This window comes from Phoca vitulina, unplaced genomic scaffold (assembly GCF_004348235.1).
Source record: "Phoca vitulina isolate PV1807 unplaced genomic scaffold, GSC_HSeal_1.0 scaffold1, whole genome shotgun sequence".
In the NCBI taxonomy this organism is placed as follows: domain Eukaryota; kingdom Metazoa; phylum Chordata; class Mammalia; order Carnivora; family Phocidae; genus Phoca; species Phoca vitulina.
In genome coordinates this window covers 25,947,414-25,968,235 of record NW_022589704.1, presented here as the reverse complement: position 1 = coordinate 25,968,235, position 20,822 = coordinate 25,947,414, and the positions used below count along the sequence as shown (strand labels likewise).

The 20,822-nt window shown below is 36.4% G+C and overlaps 1 protein-coding gene across 1 annotated transcript in view; it reads left to right on the top strand.

Moving 5' to 3' along the window:
- The window catches only part of CPS1 (carbamoyl-phosphate synthase 1), a 122,325-nt gene that overhangs the window by 10,215 nt on the left and 91,288 nt on the right, over window positions 1–20,822 (top strand). The window contains exons 2-5 of the mRNA XM_032403000.1: window positions 11,864–11,973; window positions 15,533–15,677; window positions 16,749–16,838; window positions 18,751–18,807. Of these exons, the coding sequence (XP_032258891.1) occupies window positions 11,864–11,973; window positions 15,533–15,677; window positions 16,749–16,838; window positions 18,751–18,807 (402 nt within the window). The remainder of the gene's footprint in view (window positions 1–11,863; window positions 11,974–15,532; window positions 15,678–16,748; window positions 16,839–18,750; window positions 18,808–20,822) is intronic.

Here is a 20,822-nt window from a genome sequence, read left to right as displayed (position 1 = left end):
TCTGGTTTATGCCTTAACAGGGTCTCATTAAAGCAATACCAAAAGGTAGAAACAGGATCGTGACAGGTTGATTTACTTTTATAAGGCATGCTTAAGACATGGTATACTTTATTTTTTTTCAAACATAACGATTACTCCAGAATTAAAATAGAAACAAAACAAAGTGGGAAGTACATTAACATATGGACACAAAGTAGAGAAAAATTGAAGTATACTTGTCATCTTTAGTTACTATTCTCAAATTTAGTTAAAATCTTTATTGAGTGTCAAGTATGTACCAGCATTAAATGTAAACCTCAGCAACAATATCAGTAAAAATATGGCAGCCTCAGTTTTTTTTCAGAGGGAGATAAAAATAGACTGTTAGTTGTAAACTATTTGGGGATTTGGTATAGAGGTGTAATATTATGAGACCTTGTTAGTGAATTAAAATAAATGAATTTGCCAATGACATATAGAAAAATTTGGCAAGTATTTTAGATGACAAGTAAAGGAAGAGAGGCACCTGGGTGGCTCAGTCGGTTAAGCCTCCAACTCAGGTCGTGTTGAGATTGAGCACTGTGTTGGGCTCCATGCTCAGTGGACAGTCTATTGGAGGTTCTCTCCCTCTTCTTCTCCCTCTACCTCTTCCCCCCCACCCGCCCCTCTTGTTCTCTAAAATAAGTGAATAATTTTTTAAAAAAAAGTAAAGGAAGAAAGGAGAATAATTGGGCTACGTATGCACATCTAGTTTATTATTCCTTTTCCCCAGTGATGGAGGATTAGATTTATGTTGACGTTAAGATAATAATATTAGTAATGGAAGCAACCCATTAGGAAACCCAAAGGATAGTAATTAGAGGTCATCTTCTAGACTCTTCTGAAGACATTAGCTGTATGACAGCTAGTTGGTATAGAAATCTAGGGATGCTTATGAGGCAAGGGTTGCCAACCAGTCCCAACTTATTCTTTACTTTCGTCTTCCATCTTTTAGCATGAACTATACCTTTGTGGGACATCTGTCTTTGCTTTCAGGTAGAAATAAACAAGCAAACAAAACCCAGTAGCCAGTGGCATCAGAGAATTTTTTGAAAAACCATAATATCAGCATGTGAACAACATCCTAACACCACATGATCGCCCATATTTCTGTGCATTCACCAAGTACGTAGTGATTGCCTCACTGTGTGAATAACAGTGGGCTATTTCTGTGAGGATAGAAAATTAAATTAGGCATTGGATTTTCTGTCTCAGAAGTCATGATCTAGCAGGGTAGAAGAGTAACTTAAGCAATTAAAACAAAAGGTAACACGCAACTAGTACACACACACATGCAGTGAGAGCACAGGAAAATCAGTGGTTAATCCTGACTTCGGGGATCTTTGAAGGCATATCATGAGCAGGACTAAGAAGGATAACCAGGACATAAACAGGTAAAGAGGAAGACATTTATGCACAAAGTCTAGAGGGGTGGGGAGCCTAAGGGATTTCATATAGAGAACGGGCCAGATGAGGGGGCTTGGAATGTTAATTGGGGAATGTGAAGATTATGCAATAAATGTTTAAGAAAGATAACCTTTAACTGCACTGCATGAGATAGGTAGAAGCAGGGAGAGTTTGGAAACAGGGGGAACAATTGGGAGGCAATAAAAAATGATGATGGAGATTTTCTCTTGGGTGGGGACAAAATCCAATGTAGTATGGAGTTAATTCTAGAAGCAAATAGATGACTACCTATGAGTTATTAATAGTCATTATGAATTATTAGATACTATGTGATGAGGTAGAACTGTTTTATTTTATTTTATTATTTTATTGTAGTAAGAGTACTTAACCTGAGATCCATCCTCTTAACAGATTTTTAACTGTACAATGCAGTTTTAGGGATAATGTTGTATAGCAGATCACTAGAACTTATTCATCTTAAACATTTGAGACTTTATGTCTGTTGGTTAGTAACTCCCATTTCCCTCTTCCCCTGGCCCCTGGCAACCACATTTCTTCTTTCTGATTCTACGAGTTTGACTATTTCAGGTATCTTATATAAGTGGACTCATGCAATATTTGTCCTTCTGTGACCGGTTTATTTCACGTAGCATACTGTCCTCAAGGTCCATCCATGTTGCCATATATGACAGGATTTCCTTCCTTTTTTAAAGCTGAATAATATTCTATTGTATGTATATGCTGCATTTTCTTTATCTACTCATCTGTTGATGGATGTTTAGGTTGCTTCCATATCTTGACTATTGTGAATAATGCTGTAATGAAGATGAAGTTTTAATATCTCTTTGAGATCCTGAATTCAGTTCTTTGGGTAAATATCCAGAAGTAGGATTGCTGGGTTATATGTTAATCCAGTTTTACTTCTTTTTTGAAAGATCTCCATACCATTTCCCATAGTGGCTGCATCATTTTGCATTCCCATTAACAGTGGAATTGTTTTTAACTGCAGTAGTAATTATTTAAGTAACTTTATTATCTAGCCTGTAGGACCAGATGTGATTTGAAAGTTGTTACTCCCAAGGGATGTTAGGAAAAGATGCCAAAGAGAGAGACACTGAAACTCCAGCATCTTACTATTAGACTTAATATCTTTGGACTTGAAAGATTTGTAAAACCGATTGCTACTAGAAAAATACTGAATTAGAAATCTACATTTTATAAAAGAATTCAACCAAAAATAAGACAAATGAAATAAGAATTCAAAATGTGGTGAAAAGTAAGAACTTATATTAAGTATAAAATGAAAAAAATAGATGTTTATTATTTTCAGTATTAAAGTTTATAATTTTCAGTATTAAAGCAAATAATGGAGAAGATCGTTTGGAAGAGAGTGCATGCTTTCCTTTCTCCTGTTTTACTGAATTCATTATCATTTAGCAGTACTCTGCTAAACAGTTAGTAGATTATCTGATTAAAGTGATTTTACTAAAGTGTGAATAAAGCTTAAGTATGACGTAATGGCTTTATAAAAAGGAATTGCTGTACCCAGTTACATCTCTAGTTGGTGGAATATGGAAGAGAAAAATACTGTGAAAGCAGGTGTTCTTTATTCCCTTAACTAGTCTCCTAGGAAATAAATCACATGGAGTTAAAGACAGCTGTACATTGCCCGTCGCTTCTTAACCTTTGTGAGCAGTGCCTAAGAGGAATAGTTAAAATATGACTGGAGCAAAGCAGGAGTGCATTCTGCAAGCCAATTATGTTCCAGAAAAACAAAAATAGAATTACGTAGCATCTTTGCCACCTGATAGCCATTCATTCAAAGATTCATTCATTCATTCATTCATTCAACCAATCAGTATTTGCAAGGTACTTTCTACTGGTAAGATTTTAGGGTGATAATTAATGATACCCTCTCTTCAATCTCTATATTTAGAATCAATACAGAAATAAGACACAGTATTCAAATAGACAGCAATCTGAATATCAGCTTTATTACTGTTAAAGCTTTTCAGAAGACAGGGCCTAGATCTGTAACGAAATAGGTTTCTTATAACTCCTATTCCCTGAGTCAAGTGTATTCACTCACAGCTGCAGCTCTCCCATCCTGATGTACAACTGAGAACAGGTTTCTTTGAAAAGAGAGCTAAGAAGAGCTGAGCCAGTCTTGCTCAATTCCATTTCCCAAAGTCACCAATCATTCCTCTTACTTTTACTTTGTGGACCAGGCGTTAAATGACCTTTCCAAAGTCTCTGAAAGTTAACTTCATGGGCCAACGTATGAATTCAGGGAGGTATAAAATGGTTTCTCCAATCACCCACTATGTGCCAGACATTGTGTTATGTGCTAGTGAGGCTGTGTTGGAAAGACAAGGCAGGCTCTCTGTCCTTGATGTTGTCTGGGGTTGCCTATAATCTTATTGGAGAAATTGGTCATATACTTGGATATGGGGCAGTAAATAATAAGCGCCAATTTTTGTTTAGCCTTAACTTGGAAAGGGACAAGTCTTCTACTGCTTGTTTGGTTAATGCACAAGGATGATCAAACTTGGGTTTCTAACAAGTGGTAGAGTTCAGGTAGGTAGAAAGAAGGGAGGGCAAGGATGAGGGTGAGAACTTGGGCATACCTGAGTCATTACAGCTCTTCAAGGCTTGTTTTTCTGACAAAGTCTCCAAAGGCATCTGTAGAGTTGACCTTTAATACACAACAATTAATCACATTTATAAAACCAAAACCAAAACTAACCAAACAAAAAACAAACCAAAAAACCAGTGAAATCCATATTTTACCAGGAAGGGTGGGGGGTGGGGAGAGAGAAAGCAAAACGGTGAAAGGTGGGAGAGATGGTCAAAATTGCTCTCTCCAATCCATCCGCATTTATATTACCCTCCTTCCCTTCCACAGACCACAGTTTCATTCATTCATTCATTCATTCATTTAAATTCAATTAATTAACATGTCATGTATTATTTGTTTCAGAGGTAGAGTTCAGTGACTCATCAGTCTTATATAATACCCAGTGCTCATTACATCAGTCTTACATAATACCCAGTGCTCATCACATCAAATGCTCACCCCCTTCCCCTTCAGCAACCCTGTTTGTTTCCTATGATTAAGACTCTCCTATGGTTTGTCTCTCTTTCTGATTTTGTCTTGTTTTATTTTTTTCTCTCTTCCTCTATGATCCTCTTGTTTTGTTTCTTAAATTCCACATACGAGTGAGATCATATGATAATCACAGAACACAGTTTAAAATAGTCCCTAATAGATAGGGCTGTGCACAGATTGGTATGGATGGGGTCAGGGTAGAAGAAGTAACTGACCATAGTCTATGAACTTTTTTTCTCCTAAAACACTTGCTTTTCTCCAGAAATCTACCCCCTCTATACTTAAAATAATTCCTTACCTCGTTAGATGGAAAATTATACTTACTCTTATCCTGAAGTGTCTATATATATTTATATATTTATAATGCATAGTTATTTTATCTTTCAAATCTGTGATCTAAGCATTTGGCAAACCCAATGTGATTGACCTTATTGAAATGAGATTTCCAGATAGACGCTTCTTGTTCTGCTGTCCCTTGTGCTAAGGTTCCTCTCCTTGTTATCTTTAGGGGACTATGCTTGTTTGGGGTGGTAAAGGATATTGAGTGGAGAAAAGGGATTTATTTACATTCCATTAATAAAAGCAGTTTAAATATCTCTTAACTGCTAAGCTGAAGATGGGTACAGATATGATCCAAAATTTCTTTGTTATATCTCAGCATTTTATTGTCATTTTGGTTGAGTCAATATGAATAAAAGCAACTAACAACAACAACAACATTTAACTAGTCTTTTGACTTTGAGGCACTAAAATCTAAAATTAGATAGTGAATTAAAAGTTAAATTTTTTATTGGCTATAATCTTGAGATTTGAAGAATATTCTTATAATTTCATATGCATTTAATTAGTGATGAAGAATTACACTAATGAAAATGAGTGCTCAGTTAAAATTAAGCCACTAAGTGGATCCTGCCACACATGGAACTTAATTTTCCTGAAGGTTTTACTGAGAAAAGTTATTGGAATACTAGTTAAAGACCCAGAGGGGAAAAAGTAAAATGAAGAACTATAAGGACACGTAAAAAGAATTGAGACTGTTCATCCCAGGTCAACAACAAAAACAACAACAACAACAAAAGCAAAGGAAAAATCCAAAGTAGCCATCTGCAAATAATGCTCATATAAGTATTCACATTTTGGAGAAGAGTTGTTCTCCATGTCTAGTGAGCGCAAACCAGACTAAAATCCTTCATAATTCTACCAAGCAGGGGTCAGATTAAACTCACTTTGGAATTTATTGCAGGCTTACATTGCTCTACAATGATTGACAAAGAGGTAGGCAGCAGCAGTCAGTTAGACTCCAATTTCGACTTGAGCAAGGTGGGTAATAATACATGTTTATTCACCTAACTCTGGTGATCAAGAAGTAAACAGCTTTCAGTGTACAAAATAACTTTTGATCCCTTTGAGCTCACCTTACCTTAGACCTTTCACTTGAATCTGCTGTGGCAAACTCGTATTTTTAATACCCAAGAATAATATGAGAAATGTAAAATAATTTTTCTTCAAGGTTCATTTGTATAAATTATCTTAAAATTCAATAGAATAAAACAGAATTTTCTTTTTTCTTTTTTTAAATTATGTTATGTTAATCACCATACATTACATCATTAGTTTTTGATGTAGTGTTCCATGATTCGTTGTTTGCATATAACACCTATGCTCCATGCAATACGTGCCCTCCTTAATACCCATCACTGGGCTAATCCATCCCCTCACCCCCTTCCCCTCTAGAACCCTCAGTTTGTTTCTCAGAGTCCATAGTCTCTCATGGTTTGTCTCCCCCTCTGATTCCCCCCCCTTCATTTTTCCCTTCCTGCTATCTTCTTTTTTTTTTTTTAACATATAATGTATTAGTTGTTTCAGAGGTACAGGTCTGTGATTCAACAGTCTTACACAATTCACAGCGCTCACCATAGCACATACCCTCCCCAATGTCTATTTTCTTCCCATACCCCTATATTTTTAGAATATACTGGGTAAGGAGAGCTTTCTCATTCTTTGTCTCTGTTTGCAAAGTGAAATAGGGAATGAAACAGTTTGTTAAGTAATTCAAGCACCGTCAGCCTCTTTTATGTGAAATGTCTAGTAAATTGATATAAATGATCTTTTGTTTCGAGTTATCATGATATTTGCCTTAGCTCTACACAGCATGTATTTGTACTCTTACATACAGCATACTCAATATGCATATGCTGGTATAACCAGCCACTGATCTTTCCCTTCTTCACCCTTGTCTCCCTCAATGCCACTCATATCTCTTTCCCAACATAGTATCTCCACATTGTGAGACTAAATTAAAGATGTTATAGAAAGGCATTCCTAGTTAAGCATAATGGAAAGATGACTCAAAACAGGTATTTGCTAATTTTTAAATTCATACCTTGAACAAACTAAAAGCTGAATAATAATGATAGAAATAGTAATGATTTCCGGTATTTTCTTATGTTATTTTCTTCAGATTGACACTTAATGAATCTTTATTCATGCAACAAAAATTGAACAATTGTCTACTCTGTGCCGGGCACTGATGTTGGCCCTGGAGGTGCACCAGTGTACAAAGCAGACCTAATACTCTGCCCACATGAAATTTGCTTTCCAGTGGGATAAGGCAGGCAAAAATAAGACACCGGATGATACGTTAGGAGGCAATGACTTCTATAAAGGAAGAGTGGATAGAGCACTGGGAGGCATATTATTTTAAATAAGAGGGTCAATGTACATCTCGCCAAGAAGATGGATGACATTTGAGCAGACTTGAAGGCATCTTCTTCTTCTTTTAAAGATTTATTTATTTGAGAGAGAGAGCACAAGTGGGAGGGACAGAGGGAAAGGAAGAGAGTCTCCAGCACACTTTGCACTGAGCACAAAGCCTGACACAGGGCTTGATCTCATGACCCTGAGATCAAGACTTGAGTCAAAACCAAGAGCCAGACGCTTAACCAACTGAGCCACACAGGTACCCCTTGAAAGAGTCTTTAAATTTTGAACTTTAAATTCAAAATTTGACATGAATTTCTTTCTTAAAATTTAAATTTTTATTACTTAAAGCATAGAAGGAAAAAATAAAGGGTGAATTTTTTATTAAAGAAAAATCTACCAAAGGAAAGGATATTTTATTTATCTTTGTTATCTCCAGGTGCTTCAGTGATATTCTTCTGGAGGTTTCTTCCTTTTACCATTCAGGCACATATCTAGCCCTTTTGCTAAATGGAGGGCCTGGGGACATTTGCCCATGTATTTCTAGAGCCTAGTGTAGGATTTGGTACATGGTAGGAGCTCAGTGAGTTTTTGACCGAATGTCTAAGCAGTCTTCTTGGCACATATATTTTTATTAAACACATAGGGACCATGTCATGATAGAGGTCCTTTACTTAGTAGAATTCGTATTTATGTGTCCTTCGGTTACTTTTCCTGACATTGTATGAGTCTACAGGCTTCTCTTCCTTAAGGTTTCCTTTGTACTTTCAGCATTCAAAGTATTAAAGGGCTCTGGCAGTAAGCACTTAAATTATCCCTTAATGTTACAATCTAATTCCTAGGCTATGGACCTCTCTCTACTAGAACGAGGCTACTAAAGTATCTTACAATAGTCACAAGGTGATTTCTTTTGGACTCATTGGAATAAAATAGCATTTGGGGAACTATTAGCTAGAAGAGGGGATTCCAAATAATAGCTCTTTGTTCAGAGTTCCTCTATCAATTCATAGATAAGTCAATTGGCACTCATCATTTTAAACTCATCAGAGGCCCATGTAGTTAAGTGGAATATAAAGGGTACTATAGGCAATAAACAGAAGCCTTGTAACAATATAATGTGTAGTGAGAAAGAGGATGGGAAGATCTATAAAGGCTGCCAAAAAGAACAAAAAATATAATTAAAGGATCAAAAAGACATATTGAACACAGTCTCAGGGACTATTTCAGGCAACAGTAAATGTCTCCTCAAATATATCTTTAAACGACTGAAAGCAGAGTAGAAATCTAGTCCCGTGGAGAGAGAAAGAAAAATGCCAAATAGAATTGTAGGAACAGGCTAACAAGAATTGGATTTGCTTATGTTAATTTTTACCTTTCCTTAAAATAATTAGATGGTGTCTAACCCAGAGATCAGACAATTTGAAATTCTTAGATAAGAAGAGAAAAGAAAAAAAAAAGTAAAAAAGTGAACATGGTATTTTAGGCAGGGATGGCTTAGAGTAGGATAGATAAACTGGTGTAAAGAAAACAGTTGAAATTTGTAGTTCGCATTCGTTTTGCCAGGTAGGTACAGTTATTTTAGGTTCTATCAAAGTTACATGTTATTTAGGAAAATGTTTTCTTTCCTCCTTTCATTTTGTGAAAGCATGTAGGTTACACATGACTTCCTCAAGAACAGAAAATAATACTTTTAGGAGAAAATACTTTTTTGACAGTGAATTTTCATTACTTGGACCAAAGAGCTTCACCTAGTGAAACATGTTAGAGATACCTAGGGAATTTTCCCATTAAAAATATCCCCACTGAGAACGATCACTGTAGACATTTGATTAGCTTGTAACAATCTTTAGCAATACACTGAACATTATCACTCTTAATCCCTAAAATCATCAACCTCTGTCCTAAATTGTAAGTAAACAAGAGTTGGCAAGTTAAAATAAAATGCAAAATAAGAAAATCATGCTATGAGAAGAAATGACATGCAAAGTTGATTTCCTATATACAGAAGCAGAATTCAGAACTTGTCATCACTCATACTACGTTAATTACATATTGTGGTTTCCTTTGTTCTGAGTAAATCCAAAAGCTTTTCTTTTTAAATTTAAATTTAATTTAGTTAACGTACACTGTATTATTAGTTTCAGGGATAGAATTTAGTGATTCATCAGTTGCAGATAACACCCAGTGCTCATTACATTAAGTGCCCTCCTTAATGCCCATCATCCAGTTACCCCAACACCCCACCCATCTCCTGTCCAGAAACCCTCAGTTTGTTCCCTATAGTTAAGAGTCCCTCTCTGTTTTCATCTTATTTTATTTTTTCTTCCCTTCCTCTATGTTCATCTGTTTTGTTTCTTAAATTCCAAAAGCTTTTTCAGTTTAGTTGCTGAGAAGATAAACCATAACTACTTAAAGATAAAGTATCAAGCTTGAGATCTCGAACACTAGTTCCAAGGCTATACATAAAACAAAACTGTCTCAGAGATTATTTGATAAGCCAAGTAAAGGACAAAATTCTTTTGGTTAACTCTGCCTGTGGACACACACATATGCACTCACACATAGAAACACATATAAAGTGTGCAGTTCAGCACTTTATCCAATCTTTCTCAGAAATATAAATTTGAAATCCATGCATTGTGCCTCCGACTTAAAAAAAAGAACTTTCCTGTTGAGATGAGTATCTTAAACATATCAATTTTAATAGGAAATACTAAATTATTTTGTGTGTAAATATAAGTTCATGTGTATACAAAACTACACATAAACAATATTTAGGCACAGGATATAGTGGTTTAAAGATGATCAAACACTACTTTATACATTAAAGAGCAATCATTCCAATGCCAAGAGATTTGTGTAGTTTGTACCTAAAAGAGGCATTGTATTTCTACAGAGAAGACTACTACAGAAAAATAATCAGGTTTTTCCATGTTAACATTGGAAAAGCTGAGTGCATGTTGCAAAGCTAAAGGAGCGTAGTAACAAAGGTCTAGAAATCACTTACTGAGCTTCTGCCGTATACCAAGGTTGGTGTGTGTGTGTGTGTGTGTGTGTGTGTGTGTGTGTGTGTGTGTGTTTGGTGGGAGTGGGGGTGGATGGCAGGGTATGAAAGGATTAGGCACTGAGTCCAGTCCTAAAAATGTGAGAGAAAGAAAGTAGAGAATTCCTATGTTTCTCTTTAATGGCTGCACTTAATCTTTGTAGAAAGAAGAGCACACTGATCTCCCTTACTCCAACAATTTCAACTCCTGGCCGAATGTATTTCATATCCCTACCCATTCACCCTAACCCCTGAATATTTTAAAGGAAATGTCAGATATCATAGTATTTTTTTTTAATTTATTTATTTGACAGAGAGATAGAGAGCACAAGTAGGCAGAGTGGCAGGCAGAGAGAAAGGGAGAAGCAGGCTCTCTGCTGAGCAGGGAGCCCGATGCGGGGCTCGATCCCAGGACCCTGGGATCATGACCTGAGCCGAAGGCAGCCGCTTAACCGACTGAGCCACCCAGGCGCCCCATCATAGTATTTTATCCTTAAGTATTTCACTATATATCTTTTTTAAAAAGGACTTTAAATATAAGCACAATGCCATCTTCAATCTTAAAAAATTTCACCAAAAATTAATAAAATTTCCTCAATTCTTGCAGAGATGTTTTTCTTTATAGTTATTTTTAAAGACCATATTCCACTTATTTTGCCCTGTAGTTTTTGCAGAGTCTATATTTTGCCTCCCAAAGTGTAGTTTAACATATTTCTCTCTTCCCTGACTTTTATGGAAATTGAGATTTGACCTAAATTGTTTCAACAATAGAATTTAGTGTATTTTTGAAGAGTGGCTGATGCCTGCTTCTTAGATAAGTTTCTCTCATTGTCCCTCTTCTTAGCCAAGAATTTTATAGAAGGTGTTCAAAGATTAGTATGGTGAAGTAATCAAATTCAGAATGCCTCGTACTCTAAAGAGAGAACCAGGCATGGATATAATTAACTCTACTAAAAAATATAATGTGATCTATTTTTAGATGTTTCATAGTACTTGCTTTTGTATCAGTATTAATAGAGTGATAAAGTTTCAACTTCTTTATGATCATAAAGCTGGTGTGGAGGGGCAGCCCTTGGGACAACTCCATCAAACACAAGAGCTCTCTGGAACACAATTTGATGGATAATCTTTAAGATTCCTTCTAGCTCTAAACTTCAGAGTGATGATGAGCTGTATGGTACAATACACAATGTTTTTGCAAACTCATGAACTTCCCTTAAAGCTATACTTGAGCAAAGCTATGGAATATTAAGGGGGAAAAGATAGACACATAGCATTTCAGCTCAACTGAAGTATTTCTGGATTGTCAATAATTCTACAAGTAGACTTAGAATAGACAATGTATCAATATGCTCCGGTTCCTCTTTCAAGCAAAACAAAATAAAACACCTGTCCGTGACAAGAGCCATACATCTGAAGAAAAGTGACAAGGAGCAGGGCAGAAACTCCAAATATAGGCAGTATGGTTTCATCATATATACTAGACATTTATTTAATGAGTTTGTGTATTGTATCTTTGGACAGTTTTCAACTAGTTGTGCCTCATATTTTGTATTCTGCTAAGACTCACGCATCTGTTTCTTTAGGCACAGACAGCACACATTGTCCTGGAAGATGGAACTAAGATGAAAGGTTACTCCTTTGGCCATCCATCCTCTGTCGCTGGTGAAGTGGTTTTTAACACTGGCCTGGGAGGGTGAGTAATGCTCGTGCTCCAAGGTTTTCTTCTTCCACTGTGTAGAGGAATAGCTAGATGATCTTACTCACGGTGGGAAGCTGAAATCATCACCTCATAATAAGACTACATATTGTCCTGACATTGCACTGTGCTTGTAAGTAGTCTATTCCAGCATAGATACAAACTCCTCCCTGCTGTGGTAAATGAAAGAGAACTTGGACACTGGTATTCCCCTGAAAATAAAGCATAACATTAATTCTAGAAACCTAGAGCCCGAGGACGCAGGTCATATGAGATTACTAAATGGTTTCTGTCAGGGAAGGTATGGATCTGATTAAGGTAAAAATTGGAGCAAGGAAAAGGATGGATAGCACACTCCAGTGCCATCCCTTTAGCGAAGTTAAGAATCAACCTTGCACATCTGATATGAAGTACTATAAAGAGCTGAGAAAGTTCTTAGGTATTCTGTATAATTTCACACAAGAGTAAGAAAGGTGAAATAACAGATCCATTTATGGTCTTAAAGTAATCAAAGGGAGAGCAGGTTCATAGATCTGATATTTTCAAAATTTATCAATCGAGACCCAACTCAGTGTTTAAGATCTGCTAATAGATGTACAGCAACAAAGATCAGAGCTGCTGCAGAAATCACGTAGCTGTTCTTATCAACCAACAAATGTTTGTTCACTGGGAACCAGGAGGCTGAAGTTCTGGTCTAATTTTCAATGATAATGGATTATGCGATATTGAGAAAATCACTTAACCTTTCTGAATCCTAGTTTCCACTATAAAAATGAAGGGCCTGGATTAGACGGTAATTTATAGCTGGGATTAAAAAAACCTATGAGTCCTTTAAAAAATATGACTGGGTCGTTTCAAGAGGTTTCCATTAGAGATTCAATGGACTAAACTTCTTTAGAGTATTTGATAAATTCTTTAGGAAAATTCAGTTAACCTTATAATGACAAGGAGATGTTGGGTTAACTGATATTGAAGTTATCGACTGACCAAACTTCCATTATATTATTAATATACATTCTTCTCTAAACTCTTGGCTCTCTGTTTGAAACGAACAATATTAGGTGGGTTTTAAAATAGTTCCACTGGTGAGAACATTAAATTACTGCCGTGTGAAAGCTGTTTACAAAGTTTTGCTTCACCAGGCAATTATTTAAGCTTTTCGACAGCACTAATTACTAGCTCTGTTAATATACCTGCTGACAAACAACTGTTTAATATAGATCAGAATGATGGAGGGCACTAGAGTTTTCTTCTCTGTGATGGATTATGGGTAATAAATCTTGTCACATCACAAAAGTCAAACAGGGCCTGATGGATTAATTTGCTTCTAACACTGCAGTTCTCTAGGACAAGCTGTATTTATTCATTTACCAGAGAGAGTATTATAAGCATATGTTTAAAGGGAACGGTTAGTTCTTTTATGGAGAGAAAGGGAAGTAAGATTAAATTAATTAAAGATGTTTTTGATGTAGGAAAAGGCATTCATTAATATTCATTCCACAGACCCTATTTTCCATTGAGAATTGTTGCTTTCATTCATTGTATGGCTCACCCAGTAAGGTGGTTGATAATTAAAGGGGTTATTTTGTTTTTCATCTTCAAGAAATGCACTTATATTGTGTGTAAGCCTTGGTTAAAAAATTATCAGTTCCTGACAGGTGAGAGGCATCTGAGAAATTAGCTGATGGAGGTGTGGATAAATATTACAGCACTCTAGTCACCTCAGGGGTTGCTGAGCTGAAAGACTAAGTGTTTTGTTGACAAAGGTAGTTCTGGGAGGAGTTTGTCTGGATGGGGTTGAAGAATTTATGTTGTCTACTGCCTGAGTTGAACTTTATTGGTTTCAAGGTTGTTGATTCTGTCCCCCTCAGCACCTAAATTCATTATCAGTAGTAATCCATAAGAAAGATTTGGTTTAACTCTTTCTGCGGAAAGTGAAAATGTGAGTGGGGGGGTAGGGGCATAAGGGGTGGGGGGATATCTCATTTGCACTGTATACCAGTGCATGGAATAGTTAAAGATAACTCCTGGCATTTACTGGAATAATGTTTCTTAATATTAAGAATAAGAGTGATATATATGCATACATATATATATCATAAAATTGAGAATATATGTGTTTTTAACTTTAAAATGAAGACCTAATGCATTTCTCCCTAATTCTACATCAGTACTTTAAAATAGTTATTTGGAATTTTTTTTTTTTAAAGATTTTTATTTATTTATTTGTCAGAGAGAGAGAGAGAGAGATCACAAGCAGGGGGAGCAGCAGAGGGAAAGGGAGAAGCAGGCTCCTCACTGAGCAAGGAGCCCGATGTGGGACTCGATCCCAGGACCCTGGGATCATGACCTGAGCCAAAGGCAGATGCTTAGCAATTGAGCCACCCAGGCATCCCTGGAATCTTTTGATTTAGAAGTCAGAGGTGCTTCAGGTCAATTTTTGTGGGATTGACTTTTTTTGTAAGTTGATAACTCTCAAACTTATATACTTCTTTAATAAATTTATAAACTTATATACTTCTTTCTAAAGCTATTTTAAAAATCAACTATATTGAGTAATTCTTTCATAGAATATATGTATTCTTATTTTTCCCCTTCTCCAGACTTTAAAATAAAAACCTATGGCCTTTATGTTATTGGGTGATTCTGCCACAAAAATTAACTCAGTCATTTTAAATGTTGAATGAAGTTTAATAAACATAGACACCCATGCAGTCACCAGTGGTGTAATCAGGATACTCTTCAGTTTCCTAAAAGATATTTTAAAAAAACTTAAAATTTTTTGACAATTAATATTTTGGTGAAACTGGCAGCCCTCAATAGTAAATATCAGTTTGGATTCCTGTCTGGTAGGCAAGGGGAGACTTCAGGATACCTGAAAACTTTAAATAGAGCAATCTTTTAGAAAATCAGTCTCTATGAAGGAATTTTTTAAGGAATTAAAAAGTTTAAGAAGTTGAGGGAATGGAAATTATATGAGAATATGCCTTAGTACTTATGAGTCAGTTTAAGTTAAAAGCAGAATCAGACCCATAAGTACAGAGAACAAACTGACGGTTGCCAGAGGGAAGGGGGAGGGAGGGATGGACAAGATGGGGAAAGGGAGTGGAAAGTACAGGCTTCCAGTTATGGAATGAATAAGTCACAGGAATAAAGAGCACCACAGAGGAAATATGGTGATACTGTAATAATAGACTTGTATCATGACAGTTGGGAGCTACACTTGTGGTGAACTGAGCATAACATACAGAGAAGTTGAATCACTGTGTTGTATGCCTAAAACTAATGGAACATTGTGTGTCAGCTATACTCAAATGAAAAAAAAATTTTTTTAGAAGTCAGTTTGTCTTTTCATATCCGTCATATGATGGGATATGTTTTCATATTCTATCATAAAATTTCTTTAGATTTGCTAAAATCTAGACGCAGCCTTATAAGATTTTTATCTCATGTTCTCTCATTTTCAAGGATTCAATAATTAAGAGCAGGTATGTAGATTGTAGTTTTGTAGTTACATACATTTTTTTGTTGGTAATATTTTGGCATCTTTACTCAGGTACCCGGAAGCTCTTACTGACCCTGCCTACAAGGGACAGATTCTCACCATGGCCAATCCCATTATTGGGAATGGTGGAGCCCCTGACACCGCTGCACTGGATGAGCTGGGACTTAGCAAATATTTGGAGTCGGATGGAATTAAGGTAGTGCCAGTGATGACTATTTAAAAAGTCTCAATTTGGGGCACCTGGCTGGCTCCATTGCTGGAGCATGAGACCCTTGATCTCAGGGTTGTGAGTTTGAGCCCCACGTTGGGCATGAAGCCTACTTAAAAAAAATGAATGAAAAGTCTCAACTGGAGGGGAGAATAGTTGATTTATTTTTAAGAATCTAGGATGGGCAAAGTTTCTCCTCAATACTGTAGTACAACCCATTAAATTTGTGCTCTCAACCCTATTCCTACGTATTATGAGAAGAATTTTTAACATGACATTATTTTGAATTTCATTTTTCATGGCACTTTATTTGTTTTTAATGCCTTGGATGAAACTTGGCTTAATTTGGAAAGATGTTGTTATAAGTCTAAATGACAAGTATGCTACAAGAAATGGTGATGAATTACCTTTTAAAAGGTCTTTAGTAATCAACTCTGTATCAACTATTTGCCTTTTAATCTTACCTTATTTAGAGGATGAATAAAAGATAGCTTCTATGCCAGTCTAAAAGTAAACACATTAAAATTTCCTAATCAAGATAAATTTGGATAGTATTAGGAATGTGGACCATATAAACAATTAAAAAATGTATACTCCAAATTCATCACTCTATTTTTTTTCCACTCTATTTTTGAATGTCTTGGACTGAACATGTAGCTTAATTCTATTTCTCACAATTTTCCCAATATATCTCAGTCTCCTTTAAATGTAGATTAAAAATTATTTATTCTTCACATACATTAAGCAATTAATTATTAATTAGATTATTGGTAAATGCCATGGAGGAAAAGTACCAGAGTGCTGAGATGGGGGACCTAGCTTAGTCCCAGGATTTGGCAAATGGGGTAAGACTATTCCTTGACATAGTAATTAAGGTAACAATGATATATTTTAAGAGAAAAATGTTGATCATCTTCTTTCTTCAAGTCTCCAGAATTTTGAGCCTTGAATCAGTGGATATAATAAAGCTTTTTTTTTCAAAATTGCAAATGGACTCGTAAGACAAGACACAAGAGTTGGATAATATTTTGTGGTCACCCCAACTCCCTGTCTTTCTAGGTTGCAGGTTTGCTGGTGCTGAATTATAGCAATGACTATCACCACTGGCTGGCTACCAAGAGTCTCGGGCAGTGGCTACAGGAAGAAAAGGTGAGAAATATGCAGGCTGACCTGTCTGGACCAGTTCTCTTCTAAACACGGAGGGCCACATATTTTTAGTTTAATCTATTAGGTGGCACTCACACAGGCTTGGTAGCATTTCTCTTTGGGGAAAAGACCTAGAGACATCTTAGAATTTTTTATTTTCTTGAACTACTTAATTTTCCCATCCCCTTATATCCACGATTGTGATATGTAACTTGAGTCATGGGTTCACGGACCAGCTTTACCATTAACTAGCTGTGTGATTTTGTGCAGATCATGTAATCATACCATATTTTCTAAATCCTTAACTTTTATGAGGATAAACAGATTGCAATTAAGTTTCTTTTGGCTTAAACATTAGGACTCTATGACACATAATTAGATATAATCTTATTTGAAGTAGTAATTGAAGAGGGTTATAAACCTTATCTTATACTTTCCTTAGTTTAAGTATTATTTTTCTAATCAAATAAGAGTATTTTCCTGGTTTGAATGTCAGAGGTACTTTAAGTTAAGGGACCTGCGATATTTGGCTTCATCTCCAGTGTTGCTGGTGTTTTCTGTTGCCGCGGAGCCTCTAACTGATAGAATATTATTCTAAGAAAGCTCTGCCACACCAATGAGCATCTACCTATTGGGGCTAAATGTTGCTCCTTTCTGACAAATCAAGAAATCTTGATTTTGGCTTCCTAGGTTTCATACTTTCTAAATTTTAAAGGGAAGAAGGCCTCTATATCATCTCCTGAATCATTACTATTTCATTCTCAACCATTATCCGAATTTACCTCCATTACCTAGACAGCTAATTTTTGTAATGGTCATGTAGGAGACCCTCACTTTAATGTTTCCTTTGTGTCACTAGGCAACGGGTATTACAGCTGCTCTGGGTCAGAACCAATGATCTGAGTATAAACTTAATCCATGACTTGTTAGTTTGTTTTTAAAATGCGCTTTGAATTTTCTTTCATGATCACAGACACATAGAACAGAAGAGGGTCTAAGATAGGGGCCTCTGGGGTGGCTCAATTGGTTAAACATCTGCCTTTAGCTGAGGTCATGACCCCAGGGTCCTAGGATTGAGTCCCAGGTCAGGCTCCCTTCTCAGCAGGGAGTCTGCTTCTCCCTTTGTCCCGCCCCCCACTCATTCTCTCAATCTCTCTCTCTCTCTCAGTCTCTCTCAAATAAATACATAAAATATTTAAAAAAAAAAAAAGAGGGTCTAAGATGGTAACGAGTTCACCTACTTCTGTGTACAGGTGAGGTAAGACTCCTTGCTCAAACATCACTCAGATAAATGGTAGAAAAAAGAAATTAGAACCTGTTTTGCTGCTTCCTAACTCATTGTCCTTTTATTTTACCACATCTGTCTCTATCCAAACTACTCAAAGAAAGGAAAACAAATGGTGGTATTGCCTGATATCCTAATCAGATGGGCAAATCTTATCACAGCCTGACTACTTAACAAGCATCCTCAGAAAAATGTGTTGCGTGTCTAATAGGTAGCCAGAACATTTGGCTCAAAGTGTGGATTTGCATATTATTTACATATCATTGCTTATGAAATTCACAAATTCCATTATTTATATATATAAAAATACATGTAATATATATAAATATGTAACATTACCTATTTAACATCCTGTGTAAAAAGAAACAAAACTGTAGCAGAAGATTGATGTTCAGAATTTCTCATCTTTTATTCTGAGGCAGGGCCTGGGTATTAAGAGTCCTGTTCCCAACTGGAACAGCAATTTACCGTGTTCTGACAACACAGTCACCCTGGGTCAGAGAAAAGAAGGAGTAGGGAAATTATTTACTGCTCAAGAAGATAGATGATGCTAAGTTTATAACTTGAAAACAATGTGCTGTATCTAATTTCCTCCAATTTCACTGTCACAACAAATTTTTTTTCTTATAGGTCCCTGCAATTTATGGAGTGGATACAAGAATGCTGGCCAAAATAATTCGGGATAAGGTATGATCATCATCTTTAGCCACCTCTGTTTCTCTCTCCCTCCCTCCCTCGTTCCCTCCCTCCCTCTCTCTCTCTCTACGAATATATATATACTATTTCTCTATAAATTAAAAAATATAATAAATATTCTATTTTTTCTCAGTGCTTGAGGAATCCAACAATACGTGAAAGAACAAATCTGACCAATTTCTGTCATTTGGACCTCTGTCATCTTGTTTTACTATTTCTGATGTAATTTTCAAGACTGAGTACTCGATTGGGATGTTTGTTGCTGAATGGACTTGAGATTAATTCACTTGGCAGCAGATTATTGAGTGCCCACTGTGTGTTCCCTATTCCAGCAAGTTGAGGCCTTTCTAAGTCAGCTCACGTGACAGGGTTAGTGAGACCAGTGGAGAAGGGAACCAGGTGCATAACAATTTTGCCTCAATTGAATACTCATCTGCTGAAAGAGGCAGACCAGGAAGTGTGCAACATTGGTGCTGTTATTTGTTTAGTCTTCTTGAAGGGGTTATCTGTGAAATTAATGAGTTGTATTTCATGGGTGTGTCTAATGAGCCCTGCATACGTTACCTCAGTTACAGAGTCTTTCTTGAGACTGTACCAATGACCAAGGTGATAAAAGATAAGTTTATCTTTTGCTTGCATATCTGATTGCTGAACCGTCTGACCTCTCCTTTTAAGATTGTCTCAGCACCATCTGCTTGCTTCTTCTGGTTGTAAGTGGAGGGCACTATTATTTTTTTTCCTATACAAAACCTTCTTATCCTAGACCAGAAAGAAACTTTACCTCACTAATGTTAACTAAATTCCCCAAGTGCCACTAAAGTTTTTCATTGAATTATATCACATAAAAAAAGGATGGGGTACCTGGGTGGCTCATTGGGTTGGTTAAGTGTGTTCCTTCGGCTCCTGTCATGATCCCGGGGAATTCCTGCTCAGCAGGAAGTCTGCTTCTCCCTCTCCCTCTGCCCCTCCCCCCTACTCATGCTCTCTTCTTGTTTCTCAAATAAATAAAATCTTTTTTTTTAAAAAAGGAAAAAAAGAAATGATACAATTTCAAAGTGAAATAGACTCTTCAAGAAAATCTTTTGTAGACTCCTTGTTAGAATGTATATTGACATAGGATCTCTGTAAACAGAACAGCTTTCTGAAAACAGCTTTTTGAAAATGAGGCATGGCCACACACCCATGACCAGAAGGAAGACAGCGAGAGTTTACACAGTCCTTCCACTCTACTTCTGATTTTATTTCCTCCTCCATAATTTTCCTGAGAATAGATGTTAATGAGAATGACGTGCTGGTACTTTCTACCCTCACTCATTCCCACGTGACTACTTTCCTTAAGGAATACATTTCAGAAGGAAACAAAGGCTTCTTTCTCTTTCCTTCAATGCAGTGATTTCCTTGGAGAAAGGCAAATCAATGACTTTATCTTGACTCCCCACCCGCAAAGTCTTTTTTTTTTTTAAAGATTTTATTTATTTGACAGAGAGGGAGACAGTGAGAGAGGGAACACAAGCAGGGGGAGTGGGAGAGGGAGAAGCAGGCTTCCCGCGGAGCAGGGAGCCCGATGTGGGGCTCGATCCAAGGACCCTGGGATCATGACCTGAGCCGAAGGCAGACGCTTAACGACTGAGCCACCCAGGCGCCCCAGCAAAGTCTTGATTACTAAATGTAATATGCTATTTTTGTAAATAGTTAAAGCTAGACTTACTAACAAATAAGTAAATCTCAAGACATAGCTAATAATAAGAAAACATTTGCCATGTTCAGGCTAGCAAGGCTAATTTGTGAAAACTTTACAGAGGTCTAAACATTCTTTAAAGTTCAGGGCCTTAGGGACACCTGGACATTAACAAATCCAAAGCAGTAAACATTTTCAGTGCTACTTCTCAAAGGCTCTGACTTATATAGCATTTCACATCATTTTGTAAATGAATTTTACTATCATAATGTAACTAATTCTCCTTCTTTTCAATTTTCTGCAATTTTTAGATTTCTTATTTCCTTCT